The following is a 20851-nucleotide window of genomic DNA, read 5'->3' on the forward strand; positions in this document are numbered from 1 at the left end:
TACCTGTTTGCAATTTGCACAGTAGATGTAAGTCATTTTGTATTTCATTTTTATTTTTATTTTTTTTACTGTACTACTGCCATGTGGAGCTGCTAAAACGTATTTTCACAGTAAATGTTGGTGACAATGTTGACAGTGACAATAAAGGATCGTAATTCTAATTCTAATTATAACATATTGTTGTTTTACAGTGCACAATGTAGGCTTATTATACAGTAGCCTATATAAAATATATGTTGTATCAAGCTCACCAGATTTGTGCATGTTTCACTTTGCCAAAAAAGAAAATACCTTTATTTCAACTCACATTGTTTTATGTGTATCAGGATTATTATATATGTTTTATTATTACCCTAATTATTGATACTTTTAACATTTAAAGTGATAATGTTATCTTAATTTATTCATAGCCTACTCTGTGTGGTATAGCTTTTGTCAACATGAGCTGAATTTCTGTTGTTGTTTTTTCATACTTGGTATGTATGTCAGCTGTAAAGTGGTTTTCATTATTATGGCTCATTGTCTCATTTACATAATGTAAGAGACAGTGTTTTATGGCCTGTGGTGTGTTCAGGGACGTGTCATGTGGTTTACTGGTTTAGTGGGGGCTGTGCAACGCGCTGCTGACCTCTGGTGTCTGAAACTATAAGGACACGGAGTAACTTTGGGGCGACTTCAAAAACACTTCTATCATTGATTATTAGAAGAAAATGAAACTTTAAAAAAAGAAAAGAAAAAAAAGAAGCTATAGTTTGACGTCATATATTGTGAAATAACCAGTAAACAAACATGACGACCAGACGTCCTGCATCATCTCTGACCGTAAACCGCCCACACACACACACACACACACACACACACACACACACACACACACACACACACACACACACACACACACACACACCGCAGCAGAGCGGAGAAGTCGATCCTCTTTGATGCGTTCACTGGCCATACTAAACTCGTAACTTCCGCGACTACCACTCGCTGCTATTGGTAAATGTAACTTGAAAGTGTTTTTGAGTGATACTAAAAGTGAATAAAAACATACCGTAATCAACACTTTAAATGATTATTTCACATGGTGTTTATTGTTTTCTCTTTTTGTTGTCGATTTTTTAAAAATAGATGATCATTCTATTCATATATCTGCAAATGAAGAACAGCCAAAGAACAAATTAAACAAAAAGTCTGAGATGACACTATCACGAATTCCTTAAATCTTTAAACTGAGTTGTTATTTATCACTTCCATTCTGCGTGTTACTGTAACTCGCTTTTAATATGTGTAAATAAAATCGCGTGTCGGAAACGCGGTTACCATGGTAAACGTTTGATGTTGTTAGGGGAAGTTCATATTTCCGACGGCGCTTGAACGCACCACAGCAGTGCTTTACTTTTATTGAGTTGGAGCCTCCCGAGCAAAAAAAAAAAAGTCCAGTTTTCCGCTTTTAAAACGCGATTTTTGGAGTGTGTACCTCCTCTTTTTCACTTGGTTTGGGTCGTAGAGACGTAATCGGACGGTTTGTTGATGTTTTCTTCAGCTCTTTTGTCCATATGAGCAGAAATAAAAACTCTTCCAGGCAGCTGAAATCTGGGAGCTGTGAGGATGCACAAGAGGCACGATGCTAACTGGTTAGCTCACAATGCTAACTAGCTGCAAAGGTAAGAGCAAAAAAGAGATGACATTAAACGTTTTATTTAACAAACTGTATGTGCATATAACAGCGGAAATGGTTTGGTTGTTTAGTGCTATTGAACTTATTGTAGCTTTTGAGAATAAGATGCTGCAGAAAGACTCAGAGAGAACGTTTAGGGGGAAAGCTAACGACTAAAAAGTTTTTTAAAGTTTGCTAAACTCCTGAAAGTTGAGGCCCAGCAGCTTTATGAAGCTACCTGAGCAGCTGGATGGAAGAAGTTGAGAAATACCACTGTATTTCTCCCTGTGGGTACCTATTTTTACCTGTGGGAGATGTTCTACCTGTTTATTTATCTCTGTTGTGTAAATCTACCTGCATTGGTTCAGCTACAATAACAGAAATCACCTGTGAGTTTATTCTTACTTTTTTTAAAGTCAGAAACCTGGCATTACAGTTACAGGCTACTTTAACAAACTATTACAGGTTAAAAAAAAAAAAAAGTTTGTTTACTATTAGATTATGATCTGTCACTCAGAGATTTAGAAGGATGTTTATATTAGAGAAACATCCAACAGTCTCTCATTGGTTTTAATTAAACCTTTTCATGCATGTTCAGCTAACAACTAAAACGAGTTTATTAAAGTTTGCCAAACTCCTGAAAAAGTTGAGGTCTAGTAGCTTTATGAAGCTAACTGAGTGTCTGGATGGAAATATTGGAGAAATACCCCTGTATATGCTTTTTTTTTATCTTTGAGAGATGATTTACCTGTTTATTTTTCTGAGTTGTGTAAATCTACCTGCATTGGCTCATCTACAATAACAGAAGTCACCTGTGAGTTTATTCTTACGTTTTTGGACAAGTTTTTAATGATAATAGGCTTCTTTAACAAACTATTACAGGTTAAAAAAAACAAGTTTGTTTACGTTTAGATACTGTTTTAATCCTCTGTCACAGATATAGAAAGATTTTTATATTAGAGAAACATCCAACAGTCTCTCATTAGTTTTAAACTATTTCATGCAGGTTCAACATGTTGTTACCCTCCAAAAACAACTAAAACCCACTGCTTTGTATGCGTCAAAACACATTTGTTATGTTTGGAAATAACATGTTGGACGTTATAGATCACTTCAATTATGCATTTTTGTGTAGTTGTGTAGTTATTTGTGAGATGTTTTACCTGTCATATAGTTCACCTCTGTTAATGTGTAAATTTGCCTACACTTGCATAGCAACAATAACAAAAACAGAAGAGACAGAAGCTCTTTATCTTTTTTTCTTTTTTCCTGTTAATAAACGTGTCAAACCGAAGTTTAAAGGGACCATAAACACCTGACTGCTCTGTTACCAGCAGAGAAGTAATGAGCTCTCGACATCCTCTTTCAACAGAAAAGCACGTAGAACAAGTCGCATATGAGAGGAACTGTGAAATCCAAGCTGAAGGGAATTTTTGATGCCGCCTCGCGTGCATCCACATTTAGCAGCGCTGCATGCTCGCAGCTGGACAGTATGCATATCTAATGAAGTTTAAAGAATTAACAAAATAGTTTTTTATAAGAAACGATATGTACGGTGGCCCTGAGAGCTCAAAGCACTGCAAATTAAAAACAAAACAAAACACATGCACAGATGCAAACATGCTACAAATTCAGAAAACGACTTCATCAGTTTGATGAGCTTCAAAAACTCATAGCACGACAGACAGAAGTGTTTCTGTAAAGGGAGGGACCAGTCACAATAAAGAGAGGGACCAGTCACATTAAAGCGAGGGACCAGTCACATTAAAGCGAGGGACCAGTCACAATAAAGTGAGGGACCAGTCACATTAAAGCGAGGGACCAGTCACATTAAAGCGAGGGACCAGTCACAATAAAGTGAGGGACCGGTCACAATAAAGCGAGGGACCAGTCACATTAAAGCGAGGGACCAGTCACAATAATCCAATGGTCCGGTCACAATAAAGCAAGGGACCGGTCACAATAAAGCGAGGGATCAGTCACATTAAAGAGAGGGACCAGTCACAATAAAGCGAGGGACCAATCACATTAAAGAGAGGGACCAGTCACAATAAAGCGAGGGACCAGTCACATTAAAGAGATGGACCAGTCACAATAAAGCGAGGGTCCGGTCACATTAAAGAGATGGACCAGTCACAATAAAGCGAGGGTCCGGTCACAATAAAGCAAGGGACCAGTCACAATAAAGCGAGGGACCGATCACAATAAAGCGAGGGACCAGTCCGAGGACATAATAATACGAGGGACCAGTCACAATAAAGTGAGGGACCACTCACATTAAAGAGAGGGACCAGTCACAATAAAGCGAGGGGCCAGTCTGGGGACACAATAAAGTGAGGGACCACTCACATTAAAGAGAGGGACCAGTCACAATAATACAAGGAACCAGTCACAATAAAGCGAGGGACCAGTCACAATAAAGCGAGGGACCAGTCACAATAAGGCGAGGGGCCAGTCTGGGGACACAATAAAGCGAGGGACCGGTCACAATAAGGCGAGGGGCCAGTCTGGGGACACAATAAAGCGAGGGACCGTTCACAATAAAGCGCGGGACCGGTCACAATAAAGCGAGGGACCGGTCACATTAAAGCGAGGGACCGGTCACAATAAAGCGAGGGACCGGTCACAATAAAGCGAGGGTCCGGTCACAATAAAGCGAGGGACCGGTCACAATAAAGCGAGGGACCAGTCCGAGGACATAATAATACGAGGGACCAGTCACAATAATACAAGGGACCGGTCACAATAAAGCGAGGGACCAGTCCAAGGACAGTTGAGCCTTCAGGGCCACCGTACATTGGGGAAAACTTCATGATTTATTTTATTTCTGTGAAGTTTTTTCTTTTAATGCAGAATATCTCTTCTTAGTTTATCAACTGCAGTGCATTAGGACGTCAAAACTGAATATATTTATTTTTAACTCTCAAGTTTCAATAGATATCAAAAGTATCAAGCTCAACTTTTAGAGTCATAAAATGATGCACGGGACTGACTCACTATTTCAATTTAATGAACCATTGTTGCAGTGAAAGTTCTTTGGGTTTTTTTTTTCTCATCGGAGCTAAAGGAGCATAAAGATATAGTAACTGCTGTCAGGGACAATATGATTTTTTTTTTTTAAAGCTATTTAAAAAGCAGCTTCCTTTAAGTAGTAAGTTTGCGTCTGAGAACGGTTTTGATGTGTTTGCGCTCGTTCACTCTGAAGCCACATAGGTCTCAGTTTAGAACAGGTCTCGTGATTTATACGGCGCACGCCACAAACCTGTAATTCAGCCGTCCACATCAGACTCACCACCGGCTGCACGCTCGCTCATTTCAGATGCTCACAGTATTCATTTCACATCTTTATTATTCTCAATTAGAGCCTTCAGGGCTGCAGAGGGAGAGGAGATGGGAACGGCAGTTGTTTTGACTTTCTGTTTTATTTTTTAAAGGGATAGTTCACCCAAAATTCAAATTTCACTCATTATCTCCTCCCCCTCATGTGGACTAAGGGCTGTGAGAATTTTCAGAGTCCTCCGTTCCTTCTCTGAGTTACGTGGGGGTCTGCGCTGCAGTATTTGTCTATAATGGTTGTGAATGGATACCAACTTTCTTCGTCCAAAAAGACACACCAAAAAACATCCAAATACCTCCATGCTGCTCGTCTGTAATGTCCCTCTTGTATTGAAGCCCCAACATGAGAAATTGTTCCGAAAAAAATTAAATAAGTCTATGTTTTAAGCTTGTTTGTAGCGGAAGCTCCCAGTGTCTCGGTTCACTGTTCTGCCTGTGTCAGTGCAAATCTCACGTAATTTGCACTGACCGGCGGAACAATTTCTCATGTTGGGGCTTCAATACAAGAGGGACATTACAGACGAGCACTATGGAGGTATTTGGATGTTTTTTGGTGTGTCTTTTTGGACAAAGAAAAGTGAGCTCCGTTCACAACCATCACATGGACATGCACTGCTGCGCCGAGACCCCCTGTAACTCAGAGAAGCCACGGAGGACTCTGAAACTTCTCCCAGCCCTTAGTCCACATGAGGGGGAGGAGATGATGAGTGACATTTCAATTTTGGGTGAACTATCCCTTTAAGCGTCATAACCTGCAAAAATGATCCATTAGCCCCTTGGAGGAGGAGGAGGAGGAGGAGGAGAGGCATTTAAAAAAAAAAAAAAAACTCGGGGAGGGAAATGTGTGTGATTCCCCTCAGCAGCTGATGGTTCGTAGACGTCGTCGCCGTCTCGCTGCAGCTTCACTTATAAAAAGGACTCAAGAACATTTGAAGAATTTGTTATGCCAGCTGCTCGGCTGCCGACACAAAGGCCTCTCTCTGTCTCTGAGGGAACTCTGGTTTATATAAACTACCCATGACATCCACCAACTGGCTGCTGCTGCTGCACCGGCCGCGTGTTTGTGTTGTACAGCGAGAATGTGACAATACGATATGATATGGACGGTATATTATGATTCATTGGTAGAGTTGATACAGTGTTATCATGCCAAAGTTTGTCTAAATGTCTGTTAATGTGAACAGTTCATCAAGTGGAAGATGAAATGATCTCCAAAAGACACAATGTTACAACACTCACTTCACAACACATTCACTTTACATTTTAAACTATATCATTTTGTTTTTATTTTCATCTTTTCCATGTTCAAACTGACATTGTAAACTATCCCAGTGTGTAAATAGTAAATCTCTTGTCTGATACCTTGGTCAAAGTTCTCAAGTGCTCAAGTCTCCTGGGTTTCCCATTCTTTTGCAGGCTGCTGCTTTGTTTCCCTTTTTCACTCTGAAACTGTAGAAAACTAAAATAATACACTGATATTGATTAAAATATAGAAAAAGAGTGTTTCATGTTTAACTTTATGTCTTTTGGAGATCATTTCATCTTCCACTTGATGAACTGTTTAACACATTAACAGACATTTGGGACCAGGGGGGGACAAACTTTTGCATGATGACACTGTACTGTGATTTATTGGGAGACTGTAAACAAGATATATTTCAATGTTTAGAAAAACTCTTGTACTGTTAGTTTGAAAATAGCAAAATGTACTATTTATAGAGCCTACAGCTCTGGAAACCACTGAAACCACTTAATAAATCGGCTTCTCTACATGTTTGGCAGCTGTTCGAATATGAACTTGTTTTCTTTTGCATTATTATTATATATATATTATTATACTTCTTTCTTATAATACAGAAGTTCGGTTTGGACAGTTTTGCACATTGAGATTGATTTTTGCACAGTAATGACTGCTGTGCATAATTACAACTGTGTTCAAACATCTGCATCTTTATTTTTAATTCTCTAACTCTCAAAGGCATCCAAAGGTTTCCAGACATATTATCAATAGTATCAATTTTAACATATAACATCTTACAGCATAGAAATTCAATATACTGAAACATCTGTATTATATTATTATATAATACAGATTAAATATTATATCTGAAATATAAGTATTTTACGATGTTTTTGTGATATTGTTTGAAGCTCTGTGGTGACATTTTACCAGTAGTTGGTGGTGACAGGTGACAGTGGTTTTGAGTTTTTAGTGTATTTATATTTTGTTACACAGTTTGTTACAAAGTTTGTTTTACAGTGTGAAGTTGTTTAACTCATCCTCAAATATACATAACACAACGCTGCATTCATACTCACTGACGACGTTATTGATCGAGGGGAAGTCGACTCGTGATATGACTTAGAATTCATAGGAAGGTTTCATATGATGATTGTGTCGAGATAAATGTAGGTTTTAAAACTTAGGTGATCTTTTCTCAGTTCACAGTTCACTCATGCTATTGATATTAGTGTCGGTTTTTACCTTTTAGTAGCACTTTCCCATGATGTGAGGAAATTACACTGGTTTCTCGGTTGGTACTCGGTCTGACTTCACTTCCCTTTTATCAGATTTGTGGTTATTGAGCTGTTTTTTTTTTGTTTTTTTTGCTGTGCAGTCTGTGTTGACACAAAGTCTTTTGACCTAAACAAACCAGACCTTCTTATTTATACTTTCAATCAGTTTCTCAGTTAACGGGTCCTGCAATAAATCCCAACATGCAGCGGCTCATTGGTTGAAGCTCCTTTAAGATACTCTCCTGCAGCGATTGATCATCTGTTATGGAAATGTTAAATATGGAAGCAGTAGTTTGACAAAGCGGATGTTTTTCTTTATGCTGCAATAAGAAAAGATACAAAAAGATGTGATAAGACAAGATGTGATACAATACGATATGATGCAATAATATACTAAGATGCGATATGTTACAATGTGATACAATAAGCTGTGATACAATACAATAAGATGTGTTAAGATGTTATACGATAAACTTAATTGATCACAAACTGGTAAATTACTGTTTCGCAGCAGCAGCCAAAGAGGAATAAAACAGAAACAACGTAAATATATATGTAATAAAATAATATATATCAGTGTTGAGTGTGAAAATGTAATAAATAAATGAATAAATAATGACATATAACGTGCACTGAGACAAATCCAGTGTTCATTCTTTATTGTTTTCAGCTTAGTATAAACAAATTTTCAATTATATTTGTTATTTTGCAAGAAACAAGTTACTGAGAAAAAGATTATTATTTTCATAAAATTTTAGTATGTTATATTGGAAAAAAAACATTGTGAAAGTTCCCAAAATCCAAGTTGACATCTTCAAAAATCTTGTTTTATGTCAGATAATTAAACAATATTTAGTTTACCGTCAGATACAGTCACACTGAAGAAGCAGGAATCTTCTGAGCAAAACGATTAATGATTGATTTTATTTATTGTAGCTCAACAAATTTGATTAATCCATTGATGTTTACATGTCTGGCATCTCGCTAACAGGTTAGAAATTACAGAACCGAGAACCTTCCGCTTTTTGTCTCGTTTCTGTTTTTCTCGTGTCGTCTAGGATCTGATTCTTCAGTGTCTGGGAATTGTTAGGTCCTTCTTCTTCTTCTTTTTTCTTTTTTTTTTTTTTTTGGCCCTCCTGAGTGTCTGTGCAGCCACATTCCTGGAAATCCAACATGAATATTGAGATTCAGAATGAATGCGAGCCATGCAGCGACCGAGCAGGTGCTGCCGGCGGCCGGGCGTCTGTAAATCATGACGACTCTCCCACCAACATGTGTTTCCTCCTCCTCTTTTTTAGCTGCAGGCCACTAAAGGACCTCAGCTCCGACATCCTGGGTGTGAAAGACAGGGACACAGTGAAGCTACAGAGACAGAAGACTGAATTGTGAATTTGTATTAATTTTATAATTGGTTATCAATCGAACAGCCAGGAGATGGCAGCAGCAGTCGCGCAGCACACAGGCCGGTTGAACATGCAGAGCTGAACTGTCACAGTAGTTTTCATTGATTTATAGTGTTCACAAAAGCACACAATGAGCTAAAAACACAAGAAAAAAACACTAAATCTGAAGAAACTATGCCTTAATTCCAATTAAACTGTCTGTATTTCTAGTTTATGGACAAGAAATCTTAAAATAGGTTTATTCAGTCTAGAAATAAGTCTGTTTTTTTAGGGCAAGTTAGACTCACTGCAGCACAATATTTAGAAAATGCACTGAATAAATGACAAATTTAAGTGTAAATCGGTTAAAGTGAGTGAATTATAATGATGTTTTTACTTAAAATAAGTTGACTGGCATCCAGGATATAAATATAAGCAGTGAAAATCAGTATTGTTTACCGGTAATGAAGCCAATGAAGCTTGTTTTACTTATAAATTATTACATTTAATAAGATTTTCCTGACAATTTCCTGCATTAAAGACGCATTCATGATCAGTTAAAAGATGAAAACTGGTAAATAACTTTTAAAACCTGATAATTAATCTCAAATATTTTGATCTAAAATCGTTAAATCTGAGCAACAGGATAATTTGCAGTGATAGAGTTTAATATAACCGGTGATGGCAGCATTATATTAGACTTATATTAGACTAACTGAACAAGGGTTAATGACGTGATGAAACCCAATGTCAAGTGGTGTAACCAGTGTTTTTTCATAAAACTGTGACTAGTGCAGGAAAATAAATTTGGACTCAAATGTGGAATAAATCAATGTAATTCACTTTTGCAATGTAACACTATGTTTCTTAACAAATTTTACATCATTGGTCACATTATTTAGAAGAGGTGTTTTTAGGATCAGTCCTGCTCAGTGTTTTAAATGCATTAAAATGTATATATAGAAACACAGCAAAAACAAAATCTATTTCAAATGTATCCAGAAGAAAATATATGTTTTTATAATTACACTTAAATCAACTGTAGGTGGATCAAATATTGAATATTGATCATTCTTTTGTGGTCATATCATTTGACATTTTCAGGGGCATTCAGTCATTGTTAAAAATGTTTCAAATGTCATTTCAAATGACATTAAACCCACTACAAAATGTACATTTGAACAAATCTAATGCTTTTAAAAAACATTTTCTTCAAAGATATTTTTGAATGGCTCATCTTGCTAACCAATTTCATTGTCCAATTTGTGTACAGTGACAATAAAGACTATTCTTCTATATTATATATCCTGCCACACATTTCATAGTTAAACACAAGTTTTATCCACAACATGTAGATAAACTCATTACAGAAGCATCATTAGTGAACAATCTGTCAAATATTGTAATTAATCAATTTATTGTCAAGTCTATAAAACATTGGAACAAGACAACGTTTTGTTTGGGCTCCTCCTTATCCAAAAAGCTACACCTTGTACGTTTTTATTAGCTTGTTCAGCATGTTTTAAGTCTAAAAATAAAAAAATAAAAGCAGCAGCAGCAGCATCAGTCACAGTCAGATGTGTCAGTGCGGCCGCCACCGCCCACACCAGGAAACCGATCGGAGTTTTAAAGTGAAGTCTCTTTGCCTTTTGTTGTTGACACAGTTTCAGAGTGAGACGACTGGAGAGGAAGGGAGAGGGAGTGCTGCTGCGTTATATGATCCTGACTCAAGTGTTGAGACTCCTCCTCCTCCTCCTCCTCCTCCTCCTCCTCCTCCTCCTCCTCCCCACCAGGCTGCACTTTGTGTTAGTGGGCGAGTCTCTCATTCCTGTCCAGACTTCCACACGGTGACTTTCATTCAACTCCGGGAGGGAAAAAAAACACTCACAGGGACGATTTATAGACATTTTATTTTTTATTCTTTTTACAGTTTTCAACATGTTTCTCACAAAGTAAGTTGATTTTCTTCACACGTTGTGTTGTCGTCCATATTGATTTATCATATATATATTTAAATAATTTAATCCATCTGGTTAAATTGATGCGGATCAAAGCGGCTGTCAGAGAATATTTGGAGTTAATTCAGATATTGATGGTTTCAGCGTGGTCGCATTGATTCTCTGTTGTTGGACTTTAACTCTTAGAATAAAGAGGGGGACATTCCTTCATACCGACCCTCATGCCCATGGAAACGTCCACACCTCAGTGTTTGTTTAGTGGATGTTGTAATCTATGGATTTCATAATGGTAATGATGCACAGAAGAAGAAATGTAATGTATGTAAAGATATATAAAATAAAATCTGAAACTTGCAGCAGATCCACACTGTGCATCAGTCAGATGGCTGGAGGATCAAAGTTTGCAGGATTTTCCGAGGATTTTTGATGTTTTCGCTCTGATAAAATACAAGATAACATGATTGGACAATGGACACTTCAGTTTTTGTTTTTTTAAACTCACATATTGTTGTCTTTGATATTTAAAGTGCGATATTAGATCATCATGTGGATTTTTAGATCAGAATCAATCAATTAACCGATCAGTCAAGTGATGAGACTGTGAAGAGGAGAGGAAGAGCTAATGTTTGCAGCTGTGTTGATAATTAGATGATGTGACGTAATCTATAAAACAAAACTATCATTACTAATATTTGAATCATGTGGATTTGCCTCTAAAAAGAGCAATTTGAACATGTCTAAAGAGGCTCAAGTTGATTTATTTGTCCATTTATCAACAAAAAAAGGGAAATCATTTGTCAATAATTCAGTTTTTGTGTTGAAATCTTTATGTTTTCACACTTAAAACTGAGATTTTCAGTCTCAATGAGGCTTTTACCTGATTAAGTAGATAAAGTAGATATAGTGGATGTCTGTTCATCCACAGAGAGTTGATGTTGTTGTTGTTGTTGTGTTCTTTCTGGTGTCAGCTCCATAGATTGTTTTGTGTTCATTGTGTAAACACAGTTGTGAGTTGTCAGGGAGGTTGTGAACCATCCAGACTCAGTCATCATGAGACTGAAGACTGTTGTTGTGTGGAGGAGTTTCAGGTTCTTGCCTTTTTTATTCAGGATGCTCGCTGACATTGTTAAAGGGATAGTTCAACATTTTGTCCAATTCTCCTCTCACCATAATCCCTATAGTTATAGCATCAGGTTCATTACCTTAAATTATCGGTGCATGTTGTTTTGAGATGATATATAATAAGTATAATAATAATCATGTAACATTACGACACGTGAAGCAAATACTCTGAACTACTTTGCGCTTTTAAAATCCCTCCGCCCAGCAGCCGTGTCTGAATGTAGTTCCGGCTGCATTTGCCTAAAACAACTCTTTCTCTAATGTTACATGATTATCTCATAGCGTGGTGAATGTGCAGGTCACAACTTGTCCACCAGAGCGTTGTGGAGTTGTTGGATTGTGTATTTGATGAGGGGAAAGCGAAATACCATGCACGTCGTCCTCCATTGTGTTCACCGAGCAGCTCACGTCTCTGCTCCACCGATCTCAAAACAACATGCACAGATAATTAAAGGTAATAATGAACCTACTGCTGTGGGACTATAGGGATTATGGTGAGAGGAGGAGGATCTGACTAAAATGTTGAACTATGCCTTTAATGCCACATTCTTTAGTCTTCTCCTCCTGGTTAATGATCCATCAACCACAGTTTTTTTATTATTCGACACCCGTTTATGGCGTTTACAGCTGCGACTTTATCAGAGGGCGATTACAACAGAAGCCATGTGACATCAGCAGGGACGAAACTAAATAAATAACTAACAGGGAGTCACACACGCACGCACGCACACACACACACACACACACACACACAGGAAACTCCCCAGACTATTAGTGACATGTATGTGTGTGTGTGTGTGTGTGTGTGTGTGGACACTCTGTGGGAGAGACGATGACTCCGCCTGACGAAGGGAAACGTCACAGGTGAATCACTGAACCAACAGGTCACAGGATTAAAGTCATGGATCATCGTCGTCTGGTGCTGTTTGTTTTGTTTTTTTTGTCTCTGCAGCCTGACGACGACCGCTTGTTTTTAGCTGCGCTTTAAAGGGATAGTTCAACATTTTGGCAAATTGGCCCATTGCCATAATCCCTATAGTCATAGCAGTAAAGGTTTGTTGCCTTTAATTGTCGGTGCAAGCTATTTTTTTGAACGGCGGAGCAGAGCCGTGAGCTGCTCAGAGCTACGCTACGGAGGCTAGTGGGATTTCTTGGTTTCCCTCATCAAACTCATCAAATACACAATCCAACAACTCCACAACGCTCTGGTGGACAAGTTGTGACCTGCACATTCACCACGCTATGAGAGAATAACAGAACGTTACCAGACAGAGTTGTTTTAGAGGGAAATACATGCAAAACTGCTGATGCATGTTGCCTTCAGGGACAGTTTCTCATCAAGCAGTCTCTGTATTTCCCTCTAAAACAACTCTGTCTGGTAACGTTGTGTTATTATCTCATAGTGTGGTGAATGTCACAACTTGTCCACCAGAGCGTTTTGGAGTTGTTGGATTGTGTATTTGATGAGTTTGATGAGGGAAACCAAGAAATCCCATGAGCCTCCGTAGCGTAGCTCTGAGCAGCTCGCGGCTCTGCTCCACCGTTCTAAAAATAGCTTGCACCGACAATTAAAGGTAACAAACCTACTGCTATGACTATAGGGATTATGGCAATGGGCCAATTTGCCAAAATGTTGAACTATCCCTTTAAACATTCAGGTGTTTTTATTTTTGTCTGTTTTGTTTTGTTTTTTTTAATCTTCCTTCGTCTTGTGATTGAACTCCCTCCTCGACGCTGCAGGCGTTAAAAAACTGAAGTTCAACTCTTGAGTTTGAGTCCTGGTTTGACCTTCTTTTTTTTTTTTTTTTATCAAGCACAAGGACGTCTTTATGAAATGAAACAGCAGCAGTGTGAAGAAATGTTAAATGTTGTTTATTCGCCATAAAATCTTCATTTTCCCTGGTAGAATCTGACCTTTTATGTCGGATTTAGTTTACTTTAATAACCACAAAATCCAGTTTTGATCAGTTTTCAGATAAAAAGCAGCAATATCTTGAGTTGACGTCCACATTTAGTGAATAAAAATAAATGTTTTCTTAAATTTAATGTAGAGTTTTTGATGCTGAGGTGCTTATTGATCAGAGTTCGTCAGTAGATAAACAGATGCAGATTTAACACTAAGTATTAAAATGTTGTCACAAACGATCAGTCCTTATCTTTACTGCAAGATAATGCGACAGGATTTATACGTTTATTTGACTTCATGAAACAGCGATGACATCGTCTCGTCCTCCTCCTGCAGGACATGCTGAACCCCGACACTGACCTTTGACCTCCACTGAAGAAGAAACAACCAGAAGAAGTCGATCGGCGGAGATGGAAGTCAACGGAGAGATCAGCGACACCGACAGCGGCATCATCCTCCACTCAGGTAAAACACTGAACTTATAGTCTATGGATGGGAACTCTTTCATTTTACCTTTTATTTACAGATACGGTGCCAATACCTGGTTCTAGGAAACCACCAGGTTTTGTTACCTTTTTGTGTGTATTTGTGGTAACTGAAGTTATTTTGTTGATAAAAAATTAGTGAATACTTCTGATTGTGAATATTTATTGTTATGGTTCAATGAGCAAATTCAGCGTAATGTAGGATCTCTGTTTAAAGGGATAGTTCAACATTTTGGCAAATTGGCCCATTGCCATAACCCCTATAGTCACAGCAGTAGGTTCGTTACCTTTAATTGTCGGTGCAAGCTATTTTTAGAACGGCGGAGCAGAGCCGTGAGCTGCTCAGAGTTACACTACGGAGGCTCATGGGATTTCGTGGTTTCCCTCATTAAACTCATCAAATACACAATCCAACAACTCCACAACGCTCTGGTGGACAAGTTGTGACCTGCACATTCACCACGTTATGAGATAATAACAGAACGTTACCAGACAGAGTTGTTTTAGAGGTATATTAGCTCTGAGCAGCTCACGGCTCTGCTCTGCCGTTCTAAAAATATCTTGCACCGACAATTAAAGGTAACGAACCTACTGCTATGACTATAGGGGTTATGGCAATGGGCCAATTTGCCAAAATGTTGAACTATACCTTTAAAACGTCAGAGTGTGCAGGGAGAGGAGGAGCTGTTCACAGACAGTCGAGTTCTCAACGGGCCTGGAAATTAAAAACCAAACCCACCATCAGGTCCAGAACCCAACGCCGCCCGACTCACCAGCAATAACTCTCGGCCCGAACACAATCCAAAAAAACAAAAAGAAAGCCTGAGGCCCGACCGGATCCAAATCATTTGTATTTATTTTCTTGGCCTGAACCAGCGTGTACTGTCGGGTTCATTGGTCCGGCCCGGCCCGTTTTTGTTTTTTATGTGATCCTTTTAAAGGCAAATTGAAGACTTCAAGCTGCCTGTTTTCTTTTTTTGTTTGTTTTATTGTGTAGAGACCAACAATGTAAGACATCCTTCTATCTTTTCTTCCTTTTCCCTTCCTTCTTTCCTCCCATCTTTCCCTTTGTCCTTCCAACAACAAAAAAAAACATACAAGACAAGACAGAGTAACAGGTGTGACTAACATATAGGATAGAAGTTAAAGACAATACCATGCTGGGATGATTCAGGGTTAGGCAGTGCTGCGTTGGAACTACAACTACAAAAAAGATAATAACCACAACCATTATAATGATAATAATAATAATGATAATAAGCATCATCATAATCATCATCATAGAAATGATAGTAGTTATAATTATAGTAACAAAAACATTTATAGAAATAATAGAGTGTGGTCAGAGATGTCACATGTGTGAGAGGTGAAAACCAGCAAAAAAGAGATGATAGTAATAAAAACAATTATAGTAATAATGATAATGATAATAATAATAATAGTTGAGAGAGAGGGGGGAAAAAAGCCAGACAATCCACTCTCTAACAGACACAAGGGTGCGTTCAGGTACCCAAATGTGGAACCGTTTGATTTTACCTGAATCGATAATACTCGGATTCGGTCACTTAAAATAACCAATAAAAGTGACAAATTCAGTTCTTGTCCGTACTTATAATATCACACTCAGGTCACAGCCAGGACTGGTGCACAAATCAAATCTTGTGTAAAGTGCATGAATCCACATTGAACATACGAACGACACAACAACACTGCAAACATCTGACGACGCAGGTGTAAACACGTTAAATCACTGTTGCATCAAAGTTACAGAAAACAAAAAAGTTTACAGCATCGTGAGTCCTGAAACTGTTGGGAAACAACAGTTTGAACTGATGATGCAACAGGACAAAACTGTTATGCATTTAATTAAATAACATATTAGTCGAATATAAAGAGAAAGGAGAAAGGAGAAAATATAAGGAGCAACAAGCAACTGCACTTTAGAAACAACCCCAACTATCAACTAATATCTGTAAAGAAATGTATATAAAAGGGTTAAGAAAACACATAATTAGATAATAATGAAAAAAAGAAGAAATAAAAACCCATAAAGGAAGAAAAATATTACAAAATACAATAAAATTAGAATAAAAAGACATACAAGAACAGAGTTAAAAACCCAAAGAATAGAAATAAAACCCCAAATAAGCCCAATGTAGCTGATAATAACTGAACGTAGCAACTAAAGTGGATTTGAGCCGTTTCTCATCAAACCAAATCCTCGTTGAGACGTCGACACCCTTGATTCATTTAAAGTACATATTTGTTGTTCAAAAACAAAAACACTGACGCAGCTCCTTCAGACAGAAGCTCTTTTATTCTCACCAGTGTTGAAACTCAGCAAACACATTAATCTTATCGCTGCACCTGTTTTTTCCAAAGTACTTTCAAGTTACAGAAGACGAAGGTAAGACGTCGACTACGTAATGATCCAAAGTATAGAAGAAGTTTTTTATATTTGTGCTGTGACTGATCTCTCACTTCACCTCACCATTTTGTTTTTAATTTGGCTAATTAATCATTTAAAGACTCATTTACATGACGAATCTGTCGCTCCACCTTCTAATTAAACACCATCGACTGTTTCTAAAACATAACACACATGATATTAATGTTCTCCTGACACATCTCGGCTGCAGTGGAGAAGCCATCGGCGCCTCGGACAATATTTTAGCAAAACGACTTTAACAGAATCACAGAAGAATGAGAAGAATTACCTGCAGTAAACAAGAAGTCCACAACAAAATAATCTACTTTCTCAAATCAACTCCAACACAGTTCTAGTTTGTGATTCCAGACGTTTGAAAACAAGAGAAAATCCATTTTCTAAATAGTTTATCTTGTTCCAGCTTCTTTTAAGTGACTTTTTTTGCTGCTTTTTTTTTTTAGTCTGCAGTGATAATTAGATTAAAATTAACATTAATGCCTCCATTCTCCCTGGAACTAGTTACAAGTCATTGGTTTAACCAGCACTAGGACTCTGAAGCTGGAGCTAAGGGACACATGTAGCAGACTCAATATAAACTCAACCGTTTTAAGAATTTGTTCCAACCTCCATCACATTCCTAAACAAAGCTGCTTGAGGCCGAAGTCTGTGCAATCATTTTTTATAGTGCTTTTATTATGGTGATCTTTTAGCATGTGTAATTTATGTATAGTGTATGTACTGTATGTGTTACATTATGGGATATGTGCAATACTGTTATGTAATTGTCGAGGCATTTATGGCGCAGCTGCTGAGTCCAAGACAAATTTCCCTGAGCAGGACAATAAAGTTTATCGTATCCAATCGTATATCATAAAAATCCTGCATAGTTCCTCTTGAAGCATTTTAGCATCGCCACATTTTATTTTATTTATCATTTCTCTGCCAATGCTAATACTACGCAACATGCACCAGACTAAAGAGGGGGAAAACATCAAAATTCATAATGAATTATCTGAATCTGCTCTAAAATTTGACTTTTGACTTTTTCTCATTGGGCTCTTTTTGTGTGAATTAGTTCTAGGGCTGCAACTAACAATATTTTTCATTATCGATTAATCTGTCGGGTATTTAAACGATTAATCGAGTACTTGTTTGGTCAATAAAATGTTAAAAAAATGTTGAAAAATGTCAATCAAACTACAAGATGATGTCCTCAAATGTCTTGTTTTGTCCACAAACCAAAGAGAGACTCAGTTTATTGTCATAAAGGAACAAAGAAACCAGAAATATTCACATTCAAGAAGCTGGAATCAGAGAATTTTGACTTTTTTGTTGGCGATTAATTTAATAATCGATTATTGCTCGATTCATCGATTAATTGTTGCAGCTCTGATCAGTTTTGTACTTTTTCCTGCAGACGACGAGGTGAAACTCCAACGTCCTCCTGAGCCGAGTTATAGCCACACACAACAATAGAGCGTTAACAGCATCGTTGTGTTTTCTCTGCTATGACTAAGTGGCGTGCACCGATTAGTTACGGCCTCGCTGACATTCCTGGCGTCCTAATTGAGCCACGTGACGTCTGTGCTATACAATGAGGAGCTGTCCGTCTGCAGAGGGTCGAGGGGGAGTTGGTGTTGGTGGTAGTGGGGGGGTCGGAGGGGGGTTGAGGGGGGGTCGGGGGGGTCGAGTCGCTGTAGGAAGAGGAATTCCTTTCAGCCCTTTGTTGCCGCTGTCACACTTCTTTCCTGTCGCGCCTCAGATGTTTGTCAGTACCTGCAGCGATTCAGTTAATAATCTCTGAAGGTATGTGGCCGTGGTGGTGGAGGCCACGCCCACTCCCACAGCGCCGACCGGGACTAATCTGATGTCATTAGTCACCACGGCTACGGCTACGGCGGACAGCAACACACACACACACACACACACACATTGTGACACTCGGACGACAAGTTTCAGTGTCGCCGATGAAAACAACGATAAAAACAAAAGGTGCTTGTTTGTCTTGTCTCACACCGACTTTAACCTTTTAACCCCGAGAGTTCAACAGAAAACAATGTAGGTGTGTTTGTTTTTGTTGTTAAATTAAAATATGTTGGTCCAAGGTGTGTGTGTGTGTGTGAGACAAAACAGAACACGCACAACAAGAAATAAAGAATAAAACTTAAAAACACACGACAGATGGAAAAGAAAATGGTGTTTTTCTTTATTTGTGGTGCAGCTCGTGCATTAACAAATACATGATGCACATGTGCAGGAATCAGTGAGTTTTGAAACCTTGAAATCTTTTAACCTTTTAATTCGAGCAACTGTGCAGATTAATAGTTGAGGAACTCATTGTGACACTCCGGCGACAGTTTCAGTGAAAAAAAACAACGATAAAAACAAAAGGTGCTCATCTCACACCGACTTTAACCTTTTAACCCCCGAGAGTTGATTGGAAAACAATGTAGGTGTGTTTGTTTTTGTAGTTAAAGGGACAACGAGGAGTTTTGGAAAAGCAAAGCGTTTTCACACTACATTTATGAGCCTCCGCGCGCACCGTAAAATTCTTTGACCGGTGCAAGACGGACTCATGTTTTCATTCATCAATAATTAAAGTCAGAGGTTCAAAGAGGATCACATATTACATATTAACGTGAGACTTTTTTATAACCAAATAGAAACTCCTTGTTGTCCCTTTAAATTAAAATATGTTGGTCCAAGGTGTGTGTGTGAGACAAAACAGAACACACGACAAGAAATAGAGAATAAAACTTAAAAACACACGACAGATGGAAAAGAAAATGGTGTTAAAGATTTTTAATTGTCTTTATTTGTGGTGCAGCTCGTGCATAAACAAATAAATGATGCACATGTGCAGGAATCAGCGAGTTGTGAAACCGTGAAATCTTTTTCCTGCAATTTGAGCAACGTTGCACTCTGGGATTATGTCCATTAATGTGCACTGTCCCATTCAAATAAACAAATAAAGTAAATAGTTGAGGAAGTCATTGTGACACTCCAGCGACAGTTTCAGTGAAAAAAACAACAATAAAAACAAAAGGTGCTTGTCTCACTCTGACTTTAACCTCTTTAAAGAGTTATTCAGAAAACAATGTAGGTGTGTTCGTTTTTTAATTACCGGTAAATTCAAATATGTTGGTTCAAGGTGGGATTAATAGTTGAGGAACGTAAGGCGACAAAACAGAACACATGGCAAGAAATAAAGAATAAAACTTAAAAACACATGACAAGAAACGAAAGAAAATGGTGTTAAAAGATTTTTAATTTTCTTTATTTGTGGTGCAGCGGCACAACTCGTGCATAAACAAATAAATGATGCACATGTGCAGGAATCAATGAGTTTTGAAACCTTTTTCTGCAACTTTTAGTTTGTTTTGGTTTCATTTTCACCTCTTCATTCATTCATTCATTCATTCATTCATCAGTAACTGAAACTATAAGCATGTGCTTGTTTATATTTAAATAGAATTTGCTGCTTTTCTCTCCTTTATGTCAGTAAATTATTTATCTGTCGGACAACTCATCGTCTTCTTAGCTTCTCTAAAGATTATTGGACTTTAAATGACTTTAACAGTCTAAATAAAAGAGTTTATCAAAATAAAATGATAACTTAATTCATGTTAATTGCCTAGTTTGCTAATTGTTCTTTGCTTCTTTATACTTTTATATCTTTTCCTACTTTTATTCATGAAGCGTATAGAGGTGTGTGACTGGATATGAGCTGCGTCGATGTTATAATTCTCTGGAGGAGTCGCAGAACAGATGTCGTTGTTGTATTTTTTGACATATAATAACAATAAAGCCGATCTATTATTCTATTCTATTGTATTCTATTATATTCAGTTATCTGATATTCCTCTGTCCTGTCGTCCATCACAGGCTCCGACAGCCCGACCACACACACGAAGGATGTGACCACGCACACACGAGCCATGAAGCTGAAGCACCAGGATCTCCAGGACCGACTGGAGATCTGTTTACTGGAGCTGAAGAAACTCTGCATCCGTGAAGCTGTGAGTAAAAAACACAAAAAAACACTAAACTAAACTAAACA

At 38.0% G+C, this 20851-nt stretch overlaps 1 protein-coding gene across 1 annotated transcript in view; it reads left to right on the forward strand.

Annotated features, from left to right (window-relative positions):
• The first annotated feature begins 1388 nt into the window (after nucleotides 1-1388).
• inavab (innate immunity activator b) overlaps nucleotides 1389-20851 on the forward strand; it is a 38544-nt gene continuing 19081 nt past the window's right edge. Inside the window, exons 1-3 of the mRNA XM_085775694.1 lie at nucleotides 1389-1664; nucleotides 14215-14343; nucleotides 20677-20810. Coding sequence (XP_085631820.1) covers nucleotides 14289-14343; nucleotides 20677-20810 — 189 coding nt within the window. The 5' untranslated portion in view covers nucleotides 1389-1664; nucleotides 14215-14288. The remainder of the gene's footprint in view (nucleotides 1665-14214; nucleotides 14344-20676; nucleotides 20811-20851) is intronic.

This window comes from Trachurus japonicus, chromosome 5, assembly GCF_045865225.1.
Source record: "Trachurus japonicus isolate A0001 chromosome 5, Traja_1.0".
NCBI lineage: Eukaryota > Metazoa > Chordata > Actinopteri > Carangiformes > Carangidae > Trachurus > Trachurus japonicus.